At 36.0% G+C, this 27941-nt stretch overlaps 1 protein-coding gene across 1 annotated transcript in view; it reads left to right on the forward strand.

Annotated features, from left to right (window-relative positions):
• Positions 1-27605, forward strand: part of Fap (fibroblast activation protein alpha) — a 70713-nt gene extending 43108 nt beyond the window's left edge. Inside the window, exons 17-26 of the mRNA XM_090343099.1 lie at positions 3410-3457; positions 8255-8353; positions 8827-8896; positions 9646-9840; positions 15194-15248; positions 23457-23556; positions 24902-24966; positions 25467-25539; positions 25828-25901; positions 27279-27605. Coding sequence (XP_090199225.1) covers positions 3410-3457; positions 8255-8353; positions 8827-8896; positions 9646-9840; positions 15194-15248; positions 23457-23556; positions 24902-24966; positions 25467-25539; positions 25828-25901; positions 27279-27380 — 881 coding nt within the window. The 3' untranslated portion in view covers positions 27381-27605. The remainder of the gene's footprint in view (positions 1-3409; positions 3458-8254; positions 8354-8826; positions 8897-9645; positions 9841-15193; positions 15249-23456; positions 23557-24901; positions 24967-25466; positions 25540-25827; positions 25902-27278) is intronic.
• Positions 27606-27941: the final 336 nt, after the last annotated feature.

A 27941-nucleotide genomic window follows, 5' to 3' on the forward strand; every position in this document is an offset into this window, starting at 1 on the left:
CTACTAAGAAGTCTGAAATCTGATGACTGTGGTTTGAAGCCAGATGTAGCAGGAAAATGTGTGACTCATCTCCAGTTACCATAAGAAAACTGAAGTGGTGCTGTGACTCAAAGTAGCAGAGCACTAGCCTTGAGTTAAAGAGCTAAGTACAATGCCCAGGCTGCTGAGTTCAAGCCCCATAACTGATCAAAGAAAAGTAAAATAAAATCTCTAATTCCATGATTTTTGCCTCTTCCCCATAGCCAATTTAGGGTTTAGGGTGGAGCACTTGCAGGGTATATGACAAAATGCAAGTCACCCTCATGTTTCTAATTTCAGTTGCATTCACCAGGTAGATGACTTCCAGAACAAATAAAATCTTTGATATATCCCCACTTCATTGCAGAGGCCTCAGCATGTAAAGCAACCTTGCATGCCACCTCCTTCAATCCAGCCACCTGGCCTGAGATTCATGCTGTTTCACTATATGGACATGAATAAGCATTGTAACCCAAATACTTCCTTCAAGATGGCACAAGACATCAGTTTGAAATAACATTTCCATAAAAATGTTTGGTCAGTGGCATCTTTGAAATGTCAAGAGATTGTTGTACATGGCCATATGTGCTAATTGTGATTATGGCATTTAAGATATACATTAAATGTCCCTCTCAAGTTGCACGCCACATTTCCAACCCAAACTCTGTATTTATGCAACATGTATTGAAAGCTGACATACCAGGCACATTGCATCATTGAAATTATCAAACCATGTCATCTGTTAATTTTTCTCTCCTAGAAGGTATGGGCTGATTTCTCCTGCTGTTTATATTCATAAACCAAGTGAAATATCTAATATATTATAGCTTTTTACTGTCTACAGAATAAATGTAGTTGTTAAATGATATCAAAGCAGTGCTGAACTTTGGCAAAATCTTCTAAGAAATGTGTACTCTGTTGATATTTCTACTGATAAAGACATCAGTGTCACCAAGCTAACATATATGCCTCTATAGTGAAATGCAAGCTGCATTTGAACAACACTTTAACCATTTGAGAAAACATTGCCACATTTCTTATCACATTGTCCTAAAATCTACATGAGACTACTAGCCCACCGAAGATGTAAGGAATCAAAGACTAAGTTCTCATCAAAAGTTGGTGGAAGAGTCCTTTCTAGAATTTGAATCGCCTGACTTTTCCACCACTCACTCTTTCTTGGCAGTATGGTAATTTCCCATTTAGCAAAAAATATACTGTGTGGGAAGCATCACATCGTCTGGTGTTTTTGAAGCTCCAGTAAAATGAGTCACTGCACCATCATAGGAAAAACCTTGAAATCTTTCCCTTCAGGATGAAGAAAGAGTAAAATCATATTACGTAACTTCAAACTCTCCAAAGAGATACTAAATCTTTGGTGACAGGAGTCAGGAAGGTAATCAAACTGATGGTTGAAGGCAAAGTAGGGATTCTAGGCTTAAGGGGGATTGTCAAGAAACATATCTTCCAGTGACCATGTCAAGACTATGTCAATGTCTTTAGTCATTTGTGTGTTCAAGCTTAAGCAACAATAGACATGCATGTCTTTATTTTAAAAATCCAGATAGCCATAAACATTCCACAGGAGAAATGCTGATGGAGTGAAGTCTGGAGATTTTGATCCATACCTCATTCCTTCTATTCTGTACCTTTTAATAATATTGAAAAAATATTGACTCAAATGAAAATTTCTAAAATTCCATCCCCTAGCATTCTTAGACTCCAAAGAGCTGTTTTGTTTTTTTTCCCCTTTGGAGGTGGGTCATGGGGCTTGAACTCACCCTGGGCGCTATCCCTGAGCTCTTCAGCTCAAGGCTACCACCCTACCCTTGAGCCAAGCCCCACTTCTCACTTAAATGGAGATAAGTCTGAGGTTCTTTTGTGCCAGGGCTGGCTTTGAACCTTGATCCTCAGATCTCAGCCTCCTGAGTATGTAGGATTACAGGCTAGAGTCACTGCGCCTGGTTTAGAACTGTTAATTTTTGTAAGAACCCAATAATATCCTCTTTTTTCATTTCCAAGTTAGATGGAGATTTGGGTGAGAAATCAAAGCATTAGCTTTATTATTTAAAAGGCCAGCTGAAAAATTTGATTGAGGTGTCTGAATCCCTCACAATGTCCCCTGAAATTACAAATTTGGGTACAATTCTGGGGCTACAGGGCTCCCCCACGGGGCTTGGCACCACTGTGCTTCCAGCTCTGAGGAATAAATCCAAAGTATGTTCTCTGCAAGCAGGAAGCTGCCAGGAGCAAGCCAGAAGGAACTATTTCTTCTGAAAATGTATCAGAAAAAGCATCCCTCCTCTGATTTGCTTTGGGCCAAAAGCTCTATGCTAGGCTCTCCCTCCACAAAGAAGGAAATATTGTGGTGCTAAAAGCAAACAAATCCCCCATATGCACTGCTTGTCAACCTGTTGATTGCCTTATCAAGGCTATTGTTTAATATGTTCAAAAAAGTAGTAATGTGTGTTACTTATTGTAAATCTATGCACAGAGAAGCTGAATTCCGTGATGGAATACACAGGGGACATAGATGTGAGAGCCAGACTGCTATCTCTAGGACTGATTCATTATTTCAAAGATTGATGGTTCAGGCACCTGGCTGCTGAGAATTGTGTCCCCTTCTGGAGATTATTCAAAACCTCATCCACATCCAGTGTCTATGTCACATGTTGGGAAGTGAAAGCTTTTCTGTTGCACCATTGGCACAATCTTGTAGCCTGTTTAGCTTCAGAGCCCCCCTGAGTGGTTGACTGCATGGTGTGACAGCACTGAAAACCCACCTTCTTTTTTGCCCATTCTTCATCCCCTAACCCAACAAATATGAGCCTCAGTACCAACCCTTCCTCCTACAAACTCCTGTTCCACAAACCTCCTGTCTGTTTTTTAAGGAACATGACCCTAACCAGAACATTTCAAGATAATTCCATATCAATTTATTGCTGTGCACAATACATAGAAAAAAAGAAAGATGCTAGATTTTACTCAGCAAAATATTAAACCAAAAATATTAAACCAAGAAGCCAGAATGAAAAGACAATCTGTGTAGGTTATTTGATCATAAAAACACACCTACATTAGTCCCAGTATAGTGTGACATCCTGTTAGAAGGCCATTTGCCAGAGCAGCTTCTGAGAATTTTTGGTGTAAATAGACCATTCATTGTCCTCATAGCAAAGTGTAAAGGGAACCTCTCATGTCTGTGCTTTGATTGTAATCAGATCTCCTGTGTTTTTTAAGTGTAAATTAAATAATGGTGGTTACTTCTGTATGGGAAAATAATAATACAGAATTAAAGATGTACTTGAATTTGATACTGTCAAGACTAGTGACAATCCTTGTTGAAACTTTTTAACCCCAAGCTATGTCTTTGCTTTCATCTTGTGCACAGGCCCAGGTCTCCCCATTTCCACACTCCATGATGGCTGTACGGATCAAGGTATTCTCTATTGCACGGTTCTATTGTCTTAAAACACCTTACATGTTCTGTAATGCTCCACCAGAAATGATAGGACAATTGTCCTACAATGAAAACAAGAACTGTGATCCAGTCCTGTTATCATCTAGGATGATGATGATGACACAGATTTGGATATCAAACCTGATCATATAAAAATCTAAGGATTATTTGCAGTCAAAAATCCTATCTAACACAGATGATTAAATTATAGGGGTATTAATTCTAATTTTTCCAACTTGCCTTAAGAAAATTCATAGAATATAAGAAATGGCATATTTGATACATCCCCACTCTCCCCCTCCCCAAATTCTATTTTGGAAGAAATCTTCTGTTAATTTATTTTGGCGATTGTGTTATAACATCATAAACTGAGGACAAATTCAAAGTATAACTTTACAGTTCAGATCAGAGAAGCAGTTGACTATCATGCCAGCTTCTTTGTTTCAACACTATGTCACATTATTGTCACCTGTGGAAGTTCTGAAATATGGAGGCTCTTTCCATTTTCAACTGCTATGATGGATATCCTCCTCTACCCTGAATTTGTGATATAGGTTGAAAATAATTCACAAGTTAAAGATAACCCTTTCTGGTCTCAACAGAGCATAATTGCTCTCCTGTTCTTTCTGATGGTTCTCCAGTATCTCCTGATTTATTCCTAAGCAGAACTAGAAGACTTGAGTTGTTGAAGAACAAAGATACTGTAGAACAAGCAGATGCCACTTCCTTCAGCACTCTTGCCTGCAATTGTGGGCAGCTTTGGTGACAAATTGGGATTCTGCTATGGGATTAATTTTGGTGTCAGCTCAATGGCTCAAAAATAGATGAAAAGAAAGTTGAGGGAAAAAAATTTATCGGGGAGCTCTGTGCAGCTCTTAGTATAGGGCTTTGAATTTAGCATTTATTTTAAAGTAGCTTCATTTTGTGTCTAATAATTCAAAGCATAACAGGTTATAATATCTTCACTTGTCTCATCCCAACCTTCACTGAGAAGAGTCTTAAAGCTATACTACTTTCAAGCTTGTTTTAGCAGACATCACTATAAATATAATTTCCATTTTATCATGACTGATAAAGAAGTCAGCTTCCTTTTTACCCCTAACAAAATTAGGAAATGTTTCTAAGTCATAGCAGTTTCCTTAATGTCCTTGTTCTATTCCTGGCAGTTTCTAATCTCTGTACAGCTTCTGAAGCTTTATTATGCCACTTTCATGTACATCAGATGTATTTTTATATTTTCTAATTCAAGAAACATAATTCAAATTCTTCTAGAGCAGAGTTTTGCAAACTTGCCTAATGGTGAAATTCTTCAGATACAATGATCACAAATAAAGATTCTCAGGCCAGGTATTCCAAGCCATTAGGTCTGAACCATCTGTACTTTATATAAGTGTCCAACTGCTGTTTATAGCAAATGCTGTGTCTTCTATTTATTTATGGTTTATCTATCTACTTCACATTGCATTTGAAACCAGCAATTTTCATTCAACAAATATTCATTGGGTGCTTACCAAGTCAAGCCAAATACTATGATATGTTTTAGATATATAAAATAATAGATAATGAGTTAATCTTCCTTGAGATTATGGCTCAGCTATGAAATAATGAGCAAGAGTTGATAAATTTCTAAGATGAGGAAATACAGAAAACTTGAGAGCACATAAGCAGATAACCTCATGTGTTTTTTATTTTGAGTTAGGAAATGTTAGCTATATCAAATCCAAGATTCTTAAATATTAAAAAAAAAGAGATTGCTATTGTTTGAATGGTTCAAGTAAATTGAAATAGGCAGTGGTTTTACCAAAAGAGAGGATGACTTACTGTGAACAGAAAGCCTTCAAGGAGAAACTGATGTTTTTGTTTTTTTAATGTTGAGATTTCTTGCAATGATATGAGCTTCAGGTAAGATGTCAAAGCAGCACTTTGTACTGAAGATAATCATCAAAAGGTCTTTGGTTTATGGGATAGATGATGTCTAAGGTTTTGAAATAGTGAAAAGAGCAATGGGAATAATGAAGGTAAATGAGTTAGTGGGAAGGAAGATTATAGCAAAATGCTGTGAACCATTAACATTAAAGAAATACACACACACACACACATACACACACACACACACACACACACACACACACTGAGTCTATTAGAAAAAAACAAGAAGGAACAATATGGTAAAGTGAAAAGCAGAGAGGAAGGGACCTCAAGAACCAGGATTATACAGCTCCATTCAATGCTATAGGAAGTGAAGAAAGACCTGCTTGAAAACAGTGGCTTTAACAAGAACTAGATTAACCTTCTTTGGTAGAAGTTTCAGTGGAGGAGAAGAGGCCCAAGATAAATTGAAGCGAGGTTAGGCACTCACATACAATAAGGGAAAAGTATTTTTACTTATCACTACATGGTTTTTCAGTGAGACTATGACAGAAAAAGAGGGAGAGATAAGATGATGATGGCTGTGATTGATTAATGGGGGTTTCTTTTCTCTTTGAAAAATGGTAAATATTTAGATACAGTTAAATTGAAAAAACTTAGTAGATAAAAGTCAAGGAAGGAGATGCCTGAAACATTGGGAGAGGATGGAGATGCAAAGAGACTAAGTATGATGGGACAGATTGAAAAAGTATACAGATATTCACATGAAAATGACAGGCAGTACTATGATTTTTACTTTCTTGCAAACATGGGGGCATTTGGAAATCAGAGCTGTTCTTCAACTAGATTCTGTGGAAATCCAGAAGAGTCTTCAATTGACATGGAGAGTTCAGTTGAGGTTGAGTTGCTTTGGCAACTGCAGGTTCTCATTAAAATTAATTTACTGAATGAATGACCTCATTTGTGAGCTTTCCCAAAAATTCTTTACATAGTGTAGCTAATGAGCAAAATAGAATTAAACTAAGATCAAATATAAGATCTTTCATACATACAACTTAACTTCATTTTAATAGAGTCTACAAATACATTTGTGTCATGTACTGCATACTAGATAGAAGGGCTGGGTCCTAGTGAACAATGAGTTAGAAAAAGTGAAGAATCTAGTCTCGGTTATATTATACTTCACAGGTCATAGGCATTTAATAGGGAAGGACAATTGTGACCTCTCACTCTCTCTCTATACACACAAAATCCCACTGAGGCTTGAACAGGAAAATAAATTTCCCATTCATGGTCCATAAAATGGAAACTTCAATTAGTTAGTTTTAGTTAAATTGAGTATTTTGTTAGGTCATGAATTTTTATAAATCTCAATAGTTAGAAACACAAAGGAGAAAGAATCAAATTCATGCCAATGTGATGATACCTTCTATTTCCAGTTTCTGAATTCAGATAAAAACAATGGCAATTAATTAAAGATTCTAAGTGATGACTTCACACATAATTTCCCTTATGGCAACTCCACATAGAATTTATACGAGGAAAGCAAACAATTGGCTCTACTTAGAATTGTCGATTCATTTTATATATGTTTGACTTGAAGTTTTTAAATTCCTAAGGTGTTGCAGATACTTCTTTCTTGATAGATCACCCAAACCTAACATTAAATTTATTATGTATCATATATAAATCATACTCCAAACATCCATATTGTGCTCACATTAAATATAACACGCTGGAGCAAAATACATGGATAGATGAAAACTGAGAGTCATAAGAGATGTGGCTTGGCAAACTTAGTGTAGTTGCAAGTCTCCAGTTCACTGCATCCAAGGACCACTCTCTTTCAGAAAGATGAATAAACATGAAGATCTCAGAATTTTTTGTGGCAATCACCATATCTCACAAGCAATCTTTAACAAAACAAAGCCTTGACTCTTTATTATTTTATGTTATATGGAAGACTAACTTTTCACTTAAAGATCCTAATAAAAGTATCAGTTCAAAATAAAGCTTATCAAAAGAAACTCTTCTGTTGTTAAAAACCTATTTGCAAATATTAACAATCTAGAGAATTCAGGAAGTCAATGGATTGTTTTACTTCAAATATGAAAAATGAGAAACTGAGTTCAAGTATAAACATCAGTTTTTAGAAGATTTAGTAAGGCATAATACAGAAAAATAATATGGTATATACAAGTAGGTAAATGCACATACACACACACACACACACACACACACACACACTTGCATACACACATGCATTTGTCATTGTCTTACTGGCATACATAACAATTTTGTGATAAATGATTTGTAAGAGTTATGTGCCCAGTTATTGAACTGAAGAAACTACAATTGCCTATATTAATCAGCTACAACAATCAAAGGTTAAGAATTGGATATAATATCCCAGAAATAATACTTCACTTCACAGATGGAAGTTGTAAAAGTGTTATAACTAAACAATGATTAACATAAAATTGAGTGCTCAGTAATCTAGATTTCCTATCTGCTACTTGTTTTTTGATATGTAATAAAAAATGTTACTCTTTAGATCATGGCTTTAAATTGAAAACAAAACAACAACAAAGAAAACCAAAGAAAGAATAAAAATTGTTGGAGACCAGAAAGTGTGATCATATTAGCAGTCTTGCTTCTGGGATTCTGCTCAAAACATCAGAAATGTTTAACACCTAAAGTATCTGTTTAGGAGACTGATTGAAATGTGATGTCCATAACGAATGTTTATTGGTGCTAAGGGCTGGGTTGAAACTGTTGGTTAATATGAAATACTTCAGGGAGGCCTTAGGCAGTCTCAGAGCCCTCCATATTAATGCCAAGACTTTTAGAGAGAAATTCTTTATAGGAATATTATTAATTAAAATGAATCTTTTATTTTTGTTTAAGAAATTAAGATCCTGGAAAACAACAAGGAATTGGAAAATGCTTTGAAAAATGTCCAGCTGCCTACAGAAGAAATTAAGAAACTTGAAGTGGATGAAATTAGTAAGATCTTTTTAAAACCTTCTCAGTTATAAGTGTGAAGCTGAGCACTTCTTTTGCTTTAAAAAATGAAAGAGTAAATGTTATAGTTCAAACCTTGTGATATATTACAGACTCTTATTTAAAATATTCTTACTGCAACAATATTTAATTTAGCTAAACATTTTAATATGATTGTGAATATGGTTGAGCTTAAACTTTTTCATAGCTTTCTTTTAACACTGACATTTTAAAAAAGATCTTGTCTAATTTTAATTTCAGAATATGTGCCTGTAGAACAAACAGTAATTCAAGATTTCCAGCCACTTGAAAATTAAATATAAAATTTATATTAAAACCAATTTAAAATATAGTCAATGTTTAAATTACTAGGCATGGATTGTTTTTATGGTGTAGAGTGTTATAAAAGAAAATAAGAGATATTATGAGTGTTGTGGAGTAAAGATTCTTTTTTGTGTTTCTTTCTTTTTCTGAAGCTTTATGGTACAAGATGATTCTTCCCCCTCAATTTGACAGAGCAAAGAAGTATCCTTTGCTAATTCAAGTGTATGTAATATTTTCTTTGGTGTAAAAACTATTTACTGAAAATATGTTGGATGAAATACACATTTATGAAATAGAATGAACCATTCTCCTTGGTAACAGTTCCTATTGATACTGTTTTTATATATTCCTCAACTAATCAGAGTAAATAAAATATGGCTATTTAAAATAGATGAAGGAAGTTTTGAGATTTTTTAGATGGACTTACATTTGCTATGTTGAATTTCCTTTGTGTGGCAAATTGCCTAATGTGTCAGAATACCTTTGAGATAGAGAAATTGCAGCCAAAAAATGTTGTAAATCTTCTTAACATCTTATGTAATTGAGTTCGAAATGAAATAAAGGAATGGAATACATTTAGTGGAATCACACCCAAAATCAGTGCTGACCTACACACAATTTGCTTTAAACACCATGAATTTTTTTTAGTATATCTTATGTCTGCTTTTAGCAAGTGGCAGGTGGCAGAAATGACGAAAAACCCACACATATTCCTTGAAATGCCAACCCTAGATGTATCCGTTTTGGGGAAGAGGATCGACTGTGTCCCAAAACAACTTCCTTGTAACAAACCTCTGGAAAAAGCCTGGTCTCCTTTTGATTTTGAGCCAGTTCTAATGCTATTGTTATTGAAATTTGATTACAAAATTGTACTGGGAATTACTGAAGTCAAGGTGATGCCAATAGGGGAAGCCAAGTTTTATAAAGGAATCAGAGGTTCTTTTTTATAATTGTTTATATTTATTTTCTAGGTACGGTGGTCCCTGCAGTCAGAGTGTAAGATCTGTATTTGCTATTAGTTGGATATCTTACCTTGCAAGTAAGGAAGGCATGGTCATTGCTTTGGTGGATGGCCGAGGCACAGGTTTCCAAGGTGATAAACTCCTGTATGCAGTGTATCGAAAGCTGGGGGTATATGAAGTTGAAGACCAGATAACAGCTGTCAGGTGAGTATCTCTGCATTCTACTGTCCACATGCAGGGAACAACATGTAATCACTCCTGTTTCGCTTATCTTTTTCTTGTTCTTTAGTTGTGTTGTATTGCTTTTGTTTTGTTTTCCATAGTTCTGGAGACAAAACCTAAAGCCTCAGACATTAACGTGTGCTTCAACACTAAGCTACACTTCCAGGCCTATCTCTCTATTCTTAATAATTTAATACTTGTGTGTCTATTTCTCTAATTTTGTATAAAATGTTCATTAATCTTACAAAAAATGTTTGCACAGTATGAGAAAATACTCAAGAAAGCTAGTAAATATATAGGAAAAATGCTAAATGATAATACCTTTTTTTTAAAGCCATGCTAGACCTTCCAACATCCTTTTGTTTAAAGCACACAATTGGTAGAAGAATTCCTGTGATGGGCAATAATAATAAACCACACATCAGAATTTGTTCAAACATTCTGGATTCTCTCTCTTTAGGTTTAGAAGTAGACTAAACTTTCATCAACACTACATATTTCAGGTGTTGTACATTCACATGTGGTTAATTTTGTGTCAAGTTCAACTATGCTAGAACACAAGAGTCTTCCTGTTTTCAATGGACAGAAACAGATTTATTTTACATAATTGATACCATATTATGAACAAACTTAAAAGCATGACATATATGGTTTTTTCCTTCTAAGCTTTATTTTCAACTGCCGTTCATAGTCCAATGACCTTTCCTGAGACAGAGTATTGTCATCAAAATTGTTGCTACACTGGAAATATAGAGTGGGATTCTTCTAGCTATTTATTTTGAGTTATTGGATTTCTATGAATACAGTATGAGAGGTAAAGTTAGAGAATACAAGTTTACAAATCTAAAAGCTACAGGCTTTGTTTCAGTCCTTGATTACATTATGTGGTAACAATTGATGATTGTATGTTGATCCAGCATAAAGAGCATTTCAAAAACTCATAATGCATTTCTTTTAACATATCAATGCCATTATTATTTTTTATTTCAATGTACCACAAAAAACAATGATATTATTTAACAGCTAGGATACAGGTGCAGATAACATTTTTCTGTCTTTTTTGTCTCTGATGAAAGCAGAAGAGTTTAGGTTCACAATAATTATTTAAAATAGAAATGTATCATAAGTCATGTACTTAATGTTTCTTCAATATTGTGAATACTTACCTACATATATAAAATGTTTATTTATAATCTTTTTTAATACAATATGAAATCTACAGACATTCTTAACATTATAATTCTTATTGCTCAAGAGTTTTGTAGTTTTCCCTGCTTTATCTGTTACTGTTGCATTTATTGTTTTGGTTTCCAGAAATTTTCCTATGAGACAGCAAAAGACCCCATCAACACAGATGTTTCTCTGTTGTTTTTTTTTTATTATTCCTTTTCTTGAGGCCTGGGAATTTGGCTTCATGGGAAAGTGCTTACTTAGCATGCATGAAGTCCTGGGTTTGACTCCTCAGCACCACATAAACAGAAAAAGCCAGAAGTGGCACTGTGCTCAAGTGTAGAGTGCTAGCCTTGAACCAAAGAAGCTAATGGACAATGCTCATGCCTTGAGTTCAAACCCCAGGACTGGCAAAGAAAAAAAGAAAAAAAAGAAGAAATTATTTTTGTCGTTGTGCTGGTGATTGAATCAAGCATTTTGAATGCACTAGGCAAGCAATCTACCACCAAGCTATGTCACCAGCCCACATTCTTACATAAAGACTGTAGTGCCTTCTAAGAAGAATACATTATTTTCAGCATTTTACCCTAATTCCTTAGACAATTTGTTTGGTGTGGGTATGTTTTGGGTCACATTCATTTAAACCATCAGACAAGGAAATGAAAGTACATGAAAATATAGAGATATAAATGATGCTTTATTTCTAATTAAATTATGTCATTTCCAGAATTAATAGAGCTAGAACATGGTTTGTTTGGCCTCACTGCTTTATTATCAGCATCTTACCATCACCACAGATTCCACCAGTAACAACAAAATATGTCATATTTTTTGTGTATTGATTTACAACCACAAGTGCAGTACTCCACTTAAGAATTAACTTCCTAATTCCTTCCTTCGGTAAAATTTTAAACGTGAGAACTACGTAGTGACCTTAATGATTGACATTTCTGTGGCTCAATACATAAGACACAGAACCACAAATTCTACTTTCAATGGATTCATTACAATAATACCAGTTTGTCTTTGGCATTTGAATTGAAGGTACACCAGACATTGAAATTAAATATCATGGCCTTCCTTGTGTCATTTTTAGGATAGAATCGAAAGAAAGTGTTTTTATAGTAGACAAAACATATATTAGCTCATTTTCTCAAACATTCAACAGCCAACCCACGTTAATACATGCCATTGTAGTAGTTTCTATATGGCATTATGCAATTTGCAATATCTGTTCCAATGTACTTACAATCTTATAAAAGTGCTAGACCATCTGCATTCTCAAGGGATGGCATTGCTGTTCAAGAGAACTTTTAGCTAACACTTGGTGAACATAAGAGGCTGCTGGCCCATTCATGGTACACATGAAACAGAGAAAATAATTCCAGGGCTAGCTTGCCTTTGCTTGAAGTCACTATTATGCTATGCTTTGGGAAAACAAATGCTAAAAGCATAAAGTTGCAATGGTAATCCGGGAATGATTCCATCATTTATCTCTGAATACTTATCTGGGCAACTGGGATTGTAGTATTTCCTTTGTAACCCTTAAACATCTCCCAAGAAAATCATTGACCCCTTGGGGTCTCATAAAACAATATCTAGCTAAATTTTCTACATACCAAATGAAACTCATATGTATGCATTTGAAAACACCAGCACACATTTGTCAAATGAAACCCATAGAAACACAGCAAATCAGGGGAGAAAACAGAAAAGCAATATAACCTCCCAGTTGTGTAAGAGATTGTACATATGGAGATTCTGGCAAGGTCACCAGAATTAGGGGAAGTAGGCTTCCCTGCTTCCCTCGTACTTCTCTAAAAATGGCATATAGAGGAGAATAAAAAAAAATAATGGTCCTATGGTCAAACTTATTCAAGTGGCATATATTTGATATTTTTGACATTCTCATAGTTTTAAATTTTCAAACAACTTGTGAGTTAATGGTGAAGAATTATATGAGACAGAAAGAGATTTCTGTAATGGATGATATCAATGAAATAACATTCAAAACTTGTAATAGTTGATCACTGAGATTCCACATTGGTCTTGGATAACCAATGGGGGAAAATATACGATGTACCCTTTAAGATTAGGGGAGCATCCTATTCATTGGTTACTGATATTGTGTTGATTTAACCATATTATCAATAGCATTTGTGGTAACCTTCCTGAAAGCTTTTCTAAATTTGAAGGTAAATTTTATAGAGCCTTGTTGATCTCCAAGTGCTCAGATTATCTAGCTAACCTTTAACCTAGGCCTGCCACATTAAGTGTTAATGTTTCATTTCCATGTTAACTATTGCACTATCATTTCCTGTAAATGTCATCCTTTCAGAATAAACCTAGGAAGAGAGCTGTTAAGAATTTCCTGTTCCCAGCAATCACCTGTTATTTGCTTTTTAACCCAGATGCAAAGCAGTTTGATTGCTAGCTTCTGGGAGATCATAAAATCACGATTGATTTTTATGGTTCAGAACTGTCTTCCAGCACTAGAAAGAAGACTATTTTTTAAGCCAGAAATTGAGTCTTCTCTTCTTTATTAGATTTCTGAAGTTTAAGGAAACCTGGCCGAAGGGCCACAATTTGCTGTGTATTTATTGACTTTGCGATCACATGAGCGGCATCGCACAGGTAGCATCTTTCCATTTGCTACTGCATTTCTTCCTGTACACTCCTCAATGTCCTTCAGAATCAGTGTCGGGTAAGCTGTGACTAACGGGGCCTCTTCCCATCTGTTTGTCCCGGGCATTTGCCCAACTTCTCTCTGCATCTGAAACGTGCAGTTGAATTCATGCAGTGAGTATAATGATTGCTATAAAATCCATTTAAGAAACTCCATAGGGATAAAGTACGGCTCTCTACTTCCACCATGTAAAAGGCCCTGGGTTCAAGCATCAGCCAGAGCTGCAAGAAGGCAACAACAAAGGAAACTCCATTGTTTACATAATGAAAAATCACTCAAATCTATCTGTAGGAAGAAACTAATGACAAAGAGCAGAGACATAACAAAACAGTGCTTTTTTCTGGAGGCTTTGTCCCTTTCTCCTATGGCACACAGTGTTTTGGTAGCAACCCACCCACTTCTTTTGCCACTTGCTGCAGGGAATCACTACTCTGATTCCCTGAGCTTTTTTTCTTGAGTTGTATTACTCCATTTTCCAAGTGAATCATATTGGGTCTAGAAAATCAGTCATAAGAGGATCATGGTACAAATTAACCTGAAACATGTGTTTGTATCAATTATGAAGATTTCCCAAGACTGACTCTGTGTGTGTGTGTGTGTGTGTGTGTGCGCGCGCGCGTGTGCGTGTACACACACACATACGTTGAAGCTTGAACTCCTAAGCATTTTTGCACTCGAAACCAACACTGTACCCCTTGAACCACAGCTCTTATTGGAAACAAGGGTCTCATATTTTCCTGCCAAGGTTGATTTCAAACCTTATCCTCAGATCTCAGCTTCCTGAGTAGTTAGAATTACAGACATTAGCCATCTACACCCAAGACTTTCAGCCACCTATACCCAAGACTTTATTTATAAAGGTTGTTTTACTTGTGATCCCTTCATCCTACGAAAGCAATTTAGTTACAAAATGATTTTCAAATCTAGGTTTTTCTGTGAAAGAGCTAAAACTAATCGTTTCCAGATTTTATGAAGCATTAATATCCATACCATGGTAAGTCATATGTCTAAGCAACAAATGTTTAAAGAATGGATATTTTCCCTAAGTATGGCCTAAAATGAAAACCTAGGTTTTGGCAACTAAACAAAAAAGATGATAAGAAATCAATAAAAGGTAAGACAGCAACAGGAAAACTTTTCTTTCCAATTTGGTAGAACACAATACAGCTATCATTTGTGCTTCTTTGAGTCTATCTCTTCACCTAGCAACTGTTGGACAACTCAGCCACGTGATTAACATACTCAGTGTTACAGTGTTGAGATCACAACTTTATAAATGTATTATATCTAAGAGGATTCTTTACAGAAGACATAATAATATCATTTTAATTATTTGTAAATGCAACCTTATTATACATGTGTTTAAACAAAGAAACTGCAGCGTTTCTATTAAATCTTTGGATTAAATATGGTTGTGTAATGAAGGAAATGTCATGTGTACACATTTAAAATTCTAAAAATTTGTTTCTTTTACTTTAGAAAATTCATAGAAATGGGTTTCATTGATGAAAAAAGAATAGCCATATGGGGCTGGGTAAGTTGTTTTATCTGTTTTGTGCCTGTTATTTAGTTCAGCAATCATCATTTTCTAAAGTGTTCGCTTATAAGGTTTCTCATGAAATGTTAATGTTGTAACATAATTTAATCTGTCAATGGAAACAGTCAATTTGGATAATATGAGCTTCATAAATGTTTGGTTTAAGTATTTGTTTCTTTTTTGCCTCATTATTTAGTTAACTCTTCCTATAGCAAATTAAATCATAATGGATACATTTCTTATTTAATTATGGGTATAAAATTATAGTACATTGCTTAATTGGTTATTTGAAATTGGATAGGGAAAGGGGGAAATCAAGATAAGCGGGCGGAGGGGAGGAGGGACATGGGGACCATGTCATGAGAAAGGGTATCAATGTTTGTGAAGTTATGCACCTTCTATCTGGTGAGTATAATGTAATGCTTTATTAATCACAATAAAAAATTATTTTAAAAATTATAGTACATTGAACTGAACTATACTCATCAGAGATTCAATTTATTTTGTTATTTACAAATATAGCTTCTATTTTGTATTTCATTGTTCTAAAAAGCTTAGTAGAAATTTGAAATAATAAGAAAGTTTAGAATATGAATTCCTTAGTACCTAGCCTAATACTGTCATACCTAGGCTATTTAACTTCTTTCTCCCTTTCAGCAGTCAAATTCTCTTACTTGACCTAATGTTATTCATAGTCACTGGAAATAAATGTTATTTGATTTACAAGATATGGATGGTGCAGGAAGTTTCCCATGTTTGAGGAACTGCTTGAGTATAAAAGGAAGTGACAAAACTTATCAATCATGGGCAATAAAATCACTGGATAGTTTAGGGAAATACTGGAAACAGTTTAGGCTTGCCCATTATAAATTATGATTACTCTTCAAAGATGATTTCCTGCTTCACTTTTTGGTCTGAATTTGTACATTTGCAAGTCAATTTGCAGCCTGTTGTGCTTGGGTTGTTTTTCTTGGCTGTTTTCTCTGAGAGCGGCCTGCACAAGATGGAGGGAACCAAACCCAATATTGAAGGGAATCTGCAGGATTCAGCTCAACTCTCAGCTCAGTGGTGACCAGATGAAGGGCTGTTAGGAATTTGGAGAAAGTTGTTATTTCAAGCCATTTGGTCTTAAACCCATCAAATGTTAGCTATCTAAACAGAATGGAATTTAAATGGGTAGAAATAAATGAAATATTTTATAGTAGAATATTTCAGATAAGACCTTTTCTACCATCCGCTTTCATGAAATTTTTGAAAGTCACTCTTTGAAAGGATTTTTATTTCACGCTGAACACTTAACATTTCTCTTAGAACTGTGCTTTGCTTTTACTTAAGGGTTTGAAATAAACATAAAGTAGAACTTTTAATTGCATTTATAGAACACCCTAGGCATTAGTGCCATAGACAGACATTACTTAAAGGTCCAACTGGCCACCTGGAAGTATCTTCTATCAACCTGCAATTCTTCAATAAGAGGTTCCTACTACATCTAATTGTGTAAATGCCACCAAAGGAAACAGTATAATGGCTTCTTAAATTGCTTTTCAATGTGGCAAAATTCACAAAACAGGCTTCACAACATATTTGAGAGAGGAAAGCAATCAGTGGACTGGCAATGAATACAAAACCTTAGCAGACCCCAAATCACTAAGATGAAACAGTAAGGAATGAAAAGAAATAAATGAGTTCTGTCACTATGAGTTTGGGGTTTCTGTACCAGTCCACATTTATGGCCATCTGTATGGTCTGTGATTTATTTATTATTTTTCATTCTTATAAATTTCTTATTGAATCTCAGCTAGGTCTTTGGTTGAATAGACAATAAGCTTCACCTGCTTGTGGGGAAAAATAGAAAATTGTTGGCCTATCAATATTCCAACTGTTAGAGGGGGATATAATGTGTCTATGAGAGCTAAAGGAGGATTTAAAGCATGAATCAGCACTTGACAGAAGCAAGGTAGTTTCAAGCATTCCAGACCCAGTTCCTGAGGCAGCAAAGAACACATAGCATGAGCAAGTTACTCAAGAACATAGAAAACTTCCACCTAAAGAATCATGAAGAAGATGTAGAGTAGGAAGTAGATGATCAGAGGAAACAGGCCTTGGAGGCCACATAAGACAAAATGAGCCTTGAACAGCTCTATGGCACCATTCTCTTTTCATAGCATCTCTCAAGTCATTGAATTCCATCATACATTTAAATATTAGAGTGCACATGGATCTCTCTGTTCTCTTGGGCAAAACCGTGTAGTCTTCTGACCTCTATATTTCAAATGCTTACTTATTATCTCTCTTAATGTTTTCAATGGCCTCAAGTCTAATTTGCTCCATATTCTAATTTAAAACAAGTCTTCATCTTTATCAGATACCTCAGCGCACACACACACACACACACACACACACACACACACACAAACACACATGCGTACAAACACAGTCATCTAAATAAGACAATTCAAAACTTATTTTCTACCCCCATTTCTCCCTTAACTACAAATTATGTTTGTTAATAAATTTTTTTCTGCCATAAGACTTCTAAATAAGTTCTCACCATCCCCCATTAGTATTGTTTAGTTTGAGTTCCTCTATACAATGTTCAGATGAGTATTTCTTCAACTTTAGATGCATGTGCAACACCCAACACCATGAACACTTGTTCATGTACAACTTCTAGACCCAAGACATTCAGCTGTGTAGTATTCTAGGGAGGCATTCTGGTGTTTGCAATTTGGACAAGATTCCAGGTAATTCTGATGCTCTGGGGATGAGAACCCTGGATTTTTATACAACTTTTATTATTTTTCATCAGCTCTTTATCCTTTTCTCATAATAATTATTATACCGTAACTGTCTGTTACCTTCTTTCACAAGAATGTAGGCTTATCAAAGTAATGAACAGTATCCCATTTTAGCTTTGTTTGTCAAATATTTAGCACAATGTTTGGCCAGGTTAAGCATCTATGATGTTAAGCTTCTATGTTAAAACAGAATTTTTCTTGCAGGTTGATACTATTCCAAACTGCATTTCACTGCTAGTAGGAAATTTTTCAGGAAAAGATATTATGGGGAGTAATAATTTTGGAAATCATTATTTGTAGTAGTAGTATATAAGTTCCTATATAAAGGAGTATATATAGGCTTATATGGCATATATAGGCTTATCTATCTATCTATCTATCTATCTATCTATCTATCTATCTATCACCTATCTACTTATCTGTCTAGAAGATCTAGTGAAAGAACTTGTTAAACCTTGTTTAACACAATGTTGCCAACAAATATGTGATTCCACATTTCTTTATTTTTTTCTCCATCCCCAAACACTTAGTGGCAACAGTATTTCCATTGACCTCTCCATGAGATGTGTTGCTGAATCCAGTAAGGATTGCCTTTTGTGTCCTACCAGCAGAGTTGAGGGGTCCCAAGAAAGAGATGCAGATTGCACCAAGGAGATTAAAGTACATTAATACTGGGGACAAATACTAAAGTCCTGGGGTTAGTCAGTGAAATAGGGATTGGATAGAGACCATATCTCTGGTTATTGTTTTTGAGTATTTAGAGCTAGAAGCCAAAGTTTTGGAACCTGGAATGGTTCCAAATGGTACGAAGGGAGACACTGAACATGGCCGTGAGGGCTACTTAGCTGTGCAGTTATTCCATATAAGAGAAGAGAATTTTGTTCCACAGTGTTAATTTTTTTATAGTCTGTGTAATACTTGATTCTTCATCAAACAAATCATTTTAGTCTGTTGGTTCATAGGTGGCATGTTTTACATTTCCCTTTCATATCCAAATAAAGGAGAAGAAATAACTTTAACTCTCCTTTTAAGTTTTTTCTTGCTCTTCTAAGCTGATGGCTAAAATCTACCATGTGCTCAACATGGTTCCTAAGATGTATCTGTTTATTACAGTGCTTTCTACACCAAGATGATTTTGCCCTCTGGATATTTGGCAATGTCTCCAGACATTTTGTTTGTCTAACTGTGAGGCGACTATTGACATGTAGAAGTTAGTGGCCAGAGATATTATTAAATATACACACAATGCCTAAGTCCTCTGGAACAAAAAAATTACGCAACTTAAAACGTTAATAGTATTAAAATCTTGGATGGAATTTAAAATTGATGTAATTATTCTGAAAATTGAAAAAAAAAACAGTAAAGGTTTTTCCAGAGCCTTTAAAATAACAGCCTCATTTATGGGTTTTTCTTTGTTAAGATACACCTAGCCAGGTGGTGTTGAATAAGCATTAGTTCATTATTTAATCTTAGTTCCTTTCTTTTTCAGTGAGTAATTATAAACGATTTGAATTGCTACGTGTGATACACTATGTAAAAGTAGGACAAATGCACTTCTAATGAGACTATATTAAACTATTTCTCCTGTTTAAAAGAAAAGTAAAAATGTTTTAGTGTAAAGTGCAGAAGAAGTGACATGGGTTATGCAGTCTGATGTCCTAAATTTGAGTCACAGTTCTGCTGTTCACTAACTCCATAGCTATGGAAAGCTCATTTTGAGCCTGCTTTCTGACTGTGACATGCTTCTATAATTTCTTCACCAAGTTCCTGTGAGGATTACCTGAGGAGTGAATCCATAGGGCTGGGAGCATGACAAAGCCCTGGGTTCTATTCTCTGGAACCACATACACAAAAAAGTGGGAAGTGGTGCTGTGGCTCAAGTGGCAGATTGCTAGTCTTGAGCAAAAATTGTCCAAGGACAGTGTCTAGGCTCTGAGTTCAAGTCCCAGGATGGCAAAAATTAATAAGTCATCTATTTGACAAATATTACTGTATCCTTACTCTGCATCAGTGCTGGTGAGCTGCTCGTTGTTAAGTTAGGAAGAGATCTCTGTTATAGATTTCACAGTGGTTGTGGATAGCAACAATCAGGAAGACAAAATAGCCTCCAGAATGATGATGAGCTCGAGGGAGAAATGCAAAACAATGTGAGAGGAGAGGATGGCATTCTATTGGTTGGTCGAATGCTCAAGTAAAAGGTCAGGGAAGTCTCTTTTGAGGTGACATTTGCCTAAGATTTGAAAGACAGGAAGGGCAGCAAAATAATTTCTGAAGAAAGAACATTATAGTCAGAAGGCCATGGCAATTGCAAGCATCCTGAAACTAGGCCATGATTGGAGTCTAGGAGCAAGGGAGAAAAAAAAAGATGAGGATATGAAGTAGAAGAAGGAGACAGGACTGGTAGGGAAGCAAAGACTACTGAGGTGAGCCTGATCAGACACATTTTGGCTAGTTACCACAATGCTTGTAGGTAAAATATCCCACTGTACATTGTGGTTCAAGGAGGAGTGTCCCAAGAGCCCTCTTCAAAAATTCTGTGCCCTTCTAAGAAATTTTTTAAAGAGTGTTGTAAAAGACATCTTTCATTTAAACAAAATGGCAAGTCATCTAAGTGCAAAGGACATAATTCTAGAATTTTTGTGGCCAATCTGCTCTGTGGGTTCTTTTCTTACAGCAGCCACCCACTCCTCCTGGAGCACTACTCATAAAGGAGCAGAAAAAAGTCAATGCAGGTTTTTCTCCCCCTCTTCATTGCTACAATAGGAATAGATTTCCCAAGCTGCCTGGGAATTTAAAGCATAACCTTCTTTTGTTGTGCCATGAATTCCAGTTGCTTTTCTCTGAAAAAATCCTAAAAAATTGTATTTATTCTGAAAGTAGGAAACACGTATTGAAATAGACCACTATCACCTAATCTCTCAGCTCATACATATAAATAATTCCTAATATTTTGAACAGAAAATTTCAAGAAGCTTTTCACTAAGATTGCCTTCCCCTACTCCCTCCTTTCATTCTTTCATTCCTTTCTTCCTTCCTTTATTTCCCTTTCTCTCTTTCTTCCTTCCCTTCATTTCCTTCCTTCCTTCCTTCCTTCCTTCCTTCCTTCCTTCCTTCCTTCCTCCCTTCCTCCCTTCCTTCTTTCCATCTTTTCCTTTTTGTTTGTCTGCCTTTCTTTTTATTTTTTTTATTTTTTATTGGCAGGATATTGTATAGAGGGGTTACAGTTACATTTGCCAAATAGTAGGTACATTACTTCTCACACTTTGATACTCATTCTCATATATTTGTCCCCATTTTCCTCCCCTATCCCTTCCCAATCATCTTGTTTTCCCCCTTCCCTTTCCTATTGTCTGCCTCTTTCCTCCCTTCTTTCTGTCTATCTTGCCCTCTCTTTCTCTTCTCTATCTTCCTTCCTTCCTTCCTTCCTTCCTTCCTGTCTTTCTCTCTCTTCTCTTCATTCCTTCCTTCCATTTTTTCTTTCTTGCTTGCTTTTTTAAATTGTATTTTATTGCCTGGGTAATATGTATAGGGGTTACAATGACATTCGTCAGTTAATGGGTGCATTATTTTTTGAACTTTGATATCCCTTCTCATGTTTTTGGCCTCCTTCCCCCCTTCAGCCCCCTCCCAATCAACTTTTTTTCCCCCTTTCCTTCCCTATTTCAAATAAAGAAATAAACATATAATATATCAGGTGCCAGTAATGGGGCTTGCACTCAAGGTCTGTGCTCTGTTGCTTGGCTTTTTTGTTCAAGGCTAATACTCTGCCACTTGAGCCACTGCTCAAATCTCAATTCATGCTATTTCCTCCTTTGGGGCAGAGTGAAGGAGAAGCAGGATCCAGTGTTCTTATTTTGCTAAGTACTCTTTTCTAATATATCCATAAGTAATCCTTTCTAAAAGTCACAGAATTACGCTGTTCTCATCAAGCATAACATTTTAAGATAAGGAAAACCCATCCATTTTAGGAAGGCTTATTCCCATCCTACTAATCAAAGCAAATTATTTTTATATGAAACTTTGAATCAGAGAATTTTTACTTACTAAAATGATTTTCAAACCCAAATGTTCCTTCTGTTTTTTAAATATATTTTCCCCTATTAAAACACAGCTTAGTTCTTCTCCAAGTATAATAAAAAGAGGCCATGGTATAATTGGAGCGGCCTCTTTTATTCTGTGTTTCACAGCCAACGGCCCTCAATAAAATTCCTCAGAGCTGCAAACATAAAATTATAAACTACTTAAAGGATTCTCCATTTAACTGTTGAATTCAACAAGATTTCTTGGTTCATCTCCCATTTTCTGTTTTTTTTTTTTTGGTATATTAGGAATAGAAGAATAGATCCCTGACACTGTCCTGATGCCATCACTTATCACTTTCACTATCTGGGTCTCTCTCTCTCTCTCTCTCTCTCTCTCTCTCTCTCTCTCTCTCTCTCTCTCTCTCTCTCTCTCTCTCTCTCTCTCTCGTCTGTCTATCTTCTGTGTTGAGTGACAAGATCTGTTATGACCTGAAAAATGTGTGTTAGGACCTAATGGCTGTAAGAGTCATGCTATTCACTGAAGACATCCACATATGCCTCTGTATTAAACACTGCGGCTGGTTTGGCCTCACGGCAGAGTGCTTGCCTAGGACACAAAGGAAGACCCAAGTTCTATTCCTTAGTACCACATACATAGACGAAAAGCCAGAAGTGGTGCTGTGACTCAAGTGGTAATGGACAGTGCACAGGCCCTGAGCTCAAGCCCAGGACTGGTGAAGAAGAAGAAGAAAGGAGGAGGAGGAGGAGGAGGAGGAGGAGGAGGAGGAGGAGGAGGAGGAGGAGGAAGAGGAGGAGGAGGAGGAGGAGGAGGAGGAGAGGAAGGAGAGTAAACATAAACACTGAGTATTGCCTTCTCTGCCACTACACATGTTGGTTGGTCCTGGTCTCCAAGTTCCAAAAGACTCAATCCATATTTCTAGCAGCAGCATCTCTCCCCAGCACATCTGGGGAGACTAAAGATACTTTCCAGAAAGGCATTTGGGCTTTCCTGTTCATTTATTCATATTTAGAAAAATGTGATGCAGAAAATCTGTTATTAGAGTCACATTTCTGAATCACCCACTGATTACTCTGGGAAAGAATGCTATGTGAGCCAACTTTCCTTGTGATGCTATATCTCCTTCCATTGTTCTTTGCTTTTCTACTAAATCTGTGTGAATAAAAATGTAACCTTGCTAAAGGTACCATATCAGAATTTTTCCAAAGAGAATATATCTTGTCTCTGCCTTTTGATATTCTCTTACATGTCCACCTCCCCCCAGGCCTATATTTGAATAGCTGTAAATATGCTATTATAGGATAAAACAGGAAGGTGCTTCGGAAGATCCATCTGGCCTGACTCATACCAGTGTCTCTTTCCACAGTCCTATGGAGGTTACATTTCATCCTTGGCTCTGGCATCAGGAACTGGTCTTTTCAAATGTGGAATCGCAGTAGCTCCTGTCTCCAGTTGGGAATATTATGGTATGAAAATGCTTCATAAATGTTATCATGAAAATATTTAACATGTTTGATTTTGCTAAGAAAACAAGGCATGCAGTAAAATTCACCCCTGAGAAACCGATAATCTATAAATGAAGCAATTTATAGAATTCATTCTAATCAAAGAAATGTTAGGAATAAGAAAGAGTCTTCAGAAATCCTTGAAATAATTTCAGAAATCTCAGAAATAATTTGTTTTCTCTCTGAAGCCTTGAAACCCTCCTGAAACAAATCTTAAAAATCAGAGCTAATATTGTGGTTTTAGAAAACAGTCATACTGCCTCAACACAGCTGACTTTGACACATTTTGCACAAAGTCAGGCCAAGGGCCAACCAGTCTACCTTCACACATAGTTTGCAATGTGCAATGTCTTTGCTCCAGAAATCAGAGAAATGAATAAAAATGTGTTTTGAGTATACCTTTTCCTGTATGTGATAATTTATTGAATAAATTCATGCAGAATGATTAGTTGAGAGTAACTCTAATAATTGTCCCTGTATTCTAAAATGAAAATCTTTATATGCTTATATGGATGTTTATACATGTGTTTCTAGGGTTAACAATACTGGGCCTGGGAGATCTATCTATCTATCTATCTATCTATCTATTATTATTATTATTATTATTATTATTATTATTATTATTCAAGGTAAAGTAAGGAAACATGATACCAAAATCTGGCCACTTTTTTTTTCTAAAATAGGATAAGGTCATTCTTACAGATCTTTCCCACCTCAACATCTTCCTGTAGGATAAATGAAAAAGCCTAAAAGCCACTGTATAAAAGCAATGCATAGAGTCCTTTTCTTTTCATACTATTTTCCTCCCTTATTGTCCAGTCTTATTGATGTAAATTGCAGGTGACACACCTTCATTGAGGCTAACTATTATAAAAGTCCAAACAAGAATTCAGCCTCAAGATCTCCACATGAGAGAACTGAGGAACTTTTTACTAAACAACACAGCCTTTAGAAGTGATAAGGTGATCTGGTGTGGTGGTTCACACCTGTAATCCTAGCTACTCAGGAGGCTGAGATCTGAGGCTCACAGTTCAAAGCCAGCCTGGGCACTATCTCCAGTTAACCACTTATCTCCAAATAACCACTAGAAAATGGGAAGTGGGGCTGTGCCTTAAGGGGTAGGGTGGTAGCCTTGAGCTGAAGAGCTCAGGGACAATGCTCAGGCTCAGGGGTAGGGTAGTAGCCTTGAACTGAAGAGCTCAGGTACAGCATCCAGTCCCAGCATTCAAACCCCCATCCCACCTCCAAAATAGTGATAAAATGGCTTGCATGATCTGCAAAAAACATATTCTTATATCTTTTACAGCGTCCATCTATACTGAGAGATTCATGGGTCTCCCAACAAAGGAGGATAATCTGGAACACTATAAAGTGAGTATTTTTAATGTTATATACATCATTAACTTATTTCAAATATGTTAAATAACTTTAAAGCAATTATTCAGAGTTAATAATTTTGATTGTGGGTCACCAGGCAAAATGATCTTTTGTTCATTGTAGAACCCATCCTTACTGAGGATTTGACTCCTTTTCAATTCTATTCTTTTTTCTTCCCATCCTCCTTTCCCTAACCTCCCTTTTCCCAATCCCCTCCCCACCCCCAACACGACACAGCTTGAGCGGGCATCATTTATGCCTAAGGTCTCACTCATATGTAACATATGACACATAAACTTTCGGGTTTTTCAAACTAAGAATCAGATGGAAGTAATGCAAATGATGATGAAAATGTGTTGCTCTGACTCTTAAATATTTATCAAGCAAAGCAATACATAATTTCAGTATTGGTGCTAAGTCCATTGCACAATGATTTAGCTAGTTTTCTATTAGAACTTGCAGCAACTAAAATGTTAATTTTTCCTCTTTTCCAGAATTCAACTGTGATGGCAAGAGCAGAATATTTCAGAAATGTAGACTATCTTCTCATCCACGGAACAGCAGATGGTGAGGTTTAAGCAAGACTCTTACACATAAAAATACTGAGCCAGCATCACTTTGTTTAAGAAACCTTAAGCATCCTCCTATGCCTATGCTCAGGGTCAGTACCTAAGAGTCAGGGACATTTCCATATCTCAGTGTGATTACTCACTGCTGACAATGTCAAATGTATGACTAGATAATTGTTGGTGTTCATTTCCAGGCAGTACTTTGTCACTCTATGCTTTCTGGGATTTAGCAGCACTTTAATTCCTTGTCTCTCTTTTTTCCCCTTTCTTTCTCTCTTTGTTGCAGATAATGTGCACTTTCAAAACTCAGCACAGATTGCTAAAGCTCTCGTTAATGCACAAGTGGATTTCCAGGCAATGGTACATAATTTTGTTTTACTTGTGTTCATGCCCTTACACCCTTAGCCTAAAAGAAGAAGGTATTTGTTTTCAATTAGACTCAAACAGGACAAAGAGGCTGATGATTAGGATAAGCAGAACATGAGCAAATGAATCTTGGATCTTTCATGAACTCCCTGCAGGGCTCTAGGCAAGCCAGCTCACCTCTGAGATTCCCTATTTAAGTCTTATTAAACCAGGGACTTTCTCAGATGAAAGGATCTTCAAGTTCAACTATTTAATAGTTTTGCAATCCTATGTGTGTAAGTGGAGCTGCATGCTTAGAATTCCTTCAAAACATAAGTCCTAAAGAAGCTAGAAGACACTGTTTGTTTAGTAAGAAGCAACTGCAAAATGTTATGCAGACCTCAAAGTCTCCTCAAAGTCATGCAATTTGATTCAGTGAGTCTTTTCACTATGCATGCTTAGCACCTGAAAGTTACCTAGCCCTGGTCCCATGGCATACACACAGATTTCTCCTGGGCTCATGAATGAATGGGCTAAAGGCAAAATCCAGGTTGCATAAAGAATAGGAAACAGAATCAGAAAGAAATTGTTTGTCCCTACTTCAATGAGCATAAATTCTCCTTTGGTTGCTTATATTAAACAAGAATCAGGGAAGTGAGTTCCTTCATCTTTTGAAAGTTTAATTAAAAAAAAAAAAAACACTTGCAAAAAGTGACATGAGAATTTTCTGACCTGTTTGTTGTTTGTTTGTTTGGGTTGTTTTTAACTGTGACCCCTAAAGGAAATTCAGCTCAAGATAAGATTACAGCATGACACTACAGTGAAAACATAATCTTACTGGCATCCCTCCAACAATGAAATTTAAAGTTATGTTGTCATTTTTCCCTCAATTTTTTACAATGCTGTTTTAATTCACATAAAGAGTTCATAATTATATGTGACACATTACACTGTAGATTTTTCTACCTCCACAATTCACAAGCTACAAGCCTCATGGCATTTTTGAGCTACAGATAGTGTTGGGAAAAGTGGGAATCCAACATTTTTGTTTTTCAAATAAAGAAATCAAGTTCAGGGATGCAAAGTGCCAAACCTAATGCTCCAGTCTAGAACATCCATGCCCCTTGCCCTTATTCCTCAAGAATGGAGCCCCTGGGATAAGTCACCTTATTAGAGCTAAAACACTAATGGAGTTTAACAAAAGTTGTTCCTGTCTTACAGCTCTAAATGTTTACATGTAAACAATTTTACTTATCCCAGTGTTCTTAGGGCAAATCTATGCATAATATGAGAAAAAATGATCAGGTCTTAACACAAAGAAAACCAAAATTTGATGCATCTTGTGGCTTCAGGATTAAATCAGGCGTATTTACTGTTTTTTTTGTATTTCAGTGGTACTCTGACCAGAACCATGGCCTGTCTGGCCTGTCCACAAACCACTTGTACACCCATATGACCCACTTTCTAAAGCAATGTTTTTCTTCATCAGACTGAAATTGATGCAGATGCAAACTTGTATCACAATTCAAAAACTTTCTATGGATGCCTCGGACCATTTTCTTGTTTTGCTTGCATGTTGAGAAGTACTGGTATAAGCAAACAAATAAATATTGTTCTAAGAACTGCTGAAACTTTAGAAGGGCTTAGCAATTCAAGTTTAATACTGTTTACATTTTCTGGTTCTCTGTGAAATAAGAGAAGAGAAATCCATACATTTTGCTTTGGACACAAGTAATATTTTATCTCCTGTCATATGGAGGAAAAAATAAAATGAAATGTTCAAATGTTACTGGGTTACCTGTGTTCATTGTTTTCATGTCCTGGGTTCTATCATAGAAATAAGTATTTTTGCGGAGCGAGTACCTGAATAGTATTATGGTAGTGATAAAAAGACAAGAATTTAAATGTATTTTGTAATTTTTATTTTAAGAACTTCAAATGCTAAAACAAATAGCTCAATGTAGAGAAAAGCCAGGTTCAGAAAATGCAATGAATCAAATCTGAGATGTTTGCACTCTATGCTGTCCTCCAAGAAATGTTTATTAAATTTCTCCC

Source organism: Megascapheus bottae, chromosome 12, assembly GCF_031878675.1.
Source record: "Megascapheus bottae isolate mThoBot1 chromosome 12, mThoBot2.hap1, whole genome shotgun sequence".
Taxonomy (NCBI): Eukaryota; Metazoa; Chordata; class Mammalia; order Rodentia; family Geomyidae; genus Megascapheus; species Megascapheus bottae.